This window comes from Lontra canadensis, unplaced genomic scaffold (assembly GCF_010015895.1).
Source record: "Lontra canadensis isolate GAN:19392208 unplaced genomic scaffold, GSC_riverotter_1.0 scaffold17, whole genome shotgun sequence".
Taxonomy (NCBI): domain Eukaryota; kingdom Metazoa; phylum Chordata; class Mammalia; order Carnivora; family Mustelidae; genus Lontra; species Lontra canadensis.
In genome coordinates, this window is record NW_022631011.1 from 946972 (window position 1) to 949731 (window position 2760).

At 68.6% G+C, this 2760-nt stretch overlaps 1 protein-coding gene across 1 annotated transcript in view; it reads left to right on the forward strand.

Annotated features, from left to right (window-relative positions):
• Window positions 1-289: 289 nt before the first annotated feature.
• SKOR2 (SKI family transcriptional corepressor 2) overlaps window positions 290-2760 on the forward strand; it is a 39840-nt gene continuing 37369 nt past the window's right edge. The window contains exon 1 of the mRNA XM_032859828.1: window positions 290-2760. This exon is cut by the window's right edge and continues 121 nt beyond it. Coding sequence (XP_032715719.1) covers window positions 290-2760 — 2471 coding nt within the window.

Here is a 2760-nt window from a genome sequence, read left to right on the forward strand (position 1 = left end):
TACTTTGGATGTTTAGAATAGAAGAAAAGTACTTCCCAACCCCTGCATTTCCAAAGAACAACCTTGAAGACAACTAAGAGGGATGACCTCTGTGTCTGAAACTTGGTCCCTTTGCCCAGCGCTAATCTTGTCTTAACCAGAGCAAGGGAGTCATTATAATTCTTTAGTTAGCAAGTCAACACATCCCTCTGTTTTAGACTGAAAAGGCTCTAGTCAACGCTTTCTCCTTTCCATTCCAGTCTCCAAGACAGACCCGGAGGGCTGGGCCCAGGCTTCCGCGGCGGAGGAAATGGCTTCCAGCCCGCTACCGGGGCCCAACGACATCCTGCTGGCATCGCCGTCGAGCGCCTTCCAGCCCGACGCGCTGAGCCAGCCGCGGCCAGGCCACGCCAACCTCAAACCCAACCAGGTGGGCCAGGTGATCCTCTACGGCATTCCCATCGTGTCGTTGGTGATCGACGGGCAGGAGCGCCTATGCTTGGCACAGATCTCCAACACTCTCCTCAAGAACTTCAGCTACAACGAGATCCACAACCGTCGTGTGGCGCTGGGCATCACGTGCGTGCAGTGCACGCCGGTGCAGCTGGAGATCCTGCGGCGCGCGGGAGCCATGCCTATCTCATCGCGCCGCTGCGGGATGATCACCAAGCGAGAAGCGGAGCGCTTGTGCAAGTCGTTCCTAGGCGAAAACAGGCCCCCCAAGCTGCCCGACAACTTCGCCTTCGACGTGTCTCACGAGTGCGCTTGGGGCTGCCGCGGTAGCTTCATTCCCGCGCGCTACAACAGCTCCCGCGCCAAGTGCATCAAATGCAGCTACTGCAACATGTACTTCTCACCCAACAAGTTCATCTTCCACTCGCACCGTACGCCCGACGCCAAGTACACGCAGCCAGACGCAGCCAACTTCAACTCGTGGCGCCGTCATCTCAAGCTCACTGACAAGAGTCCCCAGGACGAGCTAGTCTTCGCCTGGGAGGATGTCAAGGCCATGTTCAACGGCGGCAGCCGAAAGCGCGCGCTGCCCCAGCCGGGCGCACACCCCGCCTGCCACCCGCTCAGCTCTGTCAAGGCGGCGGCTGTGGCAGCGGCAGCTGCGGTGGCTGGAGGCGGGGGACTACTGGGTCCGCACCTGCTGGGGGCGCCCCCGCCCCCGCCGCCGCCTCCACCCCTGGCCGAGCTAGCCGGCGCGCCCCACGCCCATCACAAGCGGCCGCGCTTCGACGACGACGACGACTCGCTGCAGGAGGCGGCCGTCGTGGCTGCAGCCAGCCTCTCGGCCGCCGCCGCCAGCCTCTCGGTGGCCGCGGCCTCTGGCGGCGCAGGGGCGGGAGGGGGCGGCGCCGGGGGCGGCTGCGTGACCAGCGTTGGCGCCGGCGCGGGCGCGGCGGCTGGCGCCAAAGGCCCGCGCAGCTACCCAGTCATTCCGGTGCCCAGCAAGGGCTCTTTCGGGGGCGTGCTGCAGAAGTTCCCGGGCTGCGGGGGACTCTTCCCGCATCCCTACACCTTCCCGGCCGCAGCCGCCGCCTTCGGCTTGTGCCACAAGAAGGAGGACGCGGGCGCCGCGGCCGAGGCCCTGGGGGGCGCGGGCGGTGCGGGCGCGGCTCCGAAGGCCGGCCTGTCTGGCCTCTTCTGGCCCGCGGGCCGCAAGGACGCTTTCTACCCTCCCTTCTGCATGTTCTGGCCTCCGCGGACCCCAGGGGGGCTTCCAGTGCCCACCTACCTACAGCCCCCGCCCCAGCCGCCCTCCGCGCTCGGCTGCGCGCTTGGAGAAAGCCCGGCCCTGCTGCGCCAGGCCTTCCTGGACCTGGCCGAGCCCGGCGGCGCGGGTGGGAGCGCAGACGCTGCGCCCCCGCCGGGTCAGCCGCCTCCGGTGGTAGCCAACGGCCCGGGCTCCGGCCCTCCGCCTCCTGCTGGGGGCACGGGCCCCCGCGACACTCTCTTCGAGTCGCCCCCGGGCGGTAGCGGTGGGGACTGCAGCGCGGGCTCCACGCCGCCGGCCGACCCTGGCGCCGTGTCCGGTGCAGGCGCCGCGGCCACTGGAGCGGGCCCCCCGGGAGCCCGAGTGCCCGCACCCCACCATCCGCACCTCTTGGAGGGCCGCAAAGCGGGCGGAGGCAGTTACCACCATTCGAGCGCCTTCCGGCCGGTGGGCGGCAAGGACGACGCTGAGAGCCTGGCTAAGCTGCACGGGGCGTCAGCGGGAGCGCCACACTCGGCCCAAGCGCATCACCACCACCACCATCACCACCCGCACCACCACCACCACCATCATTCCCAGCAGCCACCGTCACCGTTGCTGCTACTGCCCCCGCAGCCCGACGAGCCGGGTTCTGAGCGCCACCACCCGGCCCCGCCGCCGCCCCCGCCCCCGCCGCCCCCGCTGGCCCTGCAGCCGCACCACCGAGGCCTTCTGTCCCCCGGGGGCACCAGCTGCAGCTACCCCAGCGAGGACAGCTCCGAGGACGAGGAGGACGAGGAAGAAGAGCAGGAGGTGGACGTGGAGGGCCACAAACCCCCCGAGGGAGAAGAAGAGGAGGAGGAAGGTCGAGACCCTGACGAGGAGGAGGAGGAAGACGAGGAGACGGGAGTCCTGCTAGCTGACCCCTTAGTCGGGGGCGGCCGGTACCTCCAGGGCCGAGGGCTGTCAGAGAAGGGGAGCAGCCGGGACCGCGCTCCGGCCGCGCCGGGCGCTTTCCCACTCGCCCTGAACTCCTCCAGGCTGCTTCAGGAGGACGGGAAACTGGGTGACCCCGGCGGCTC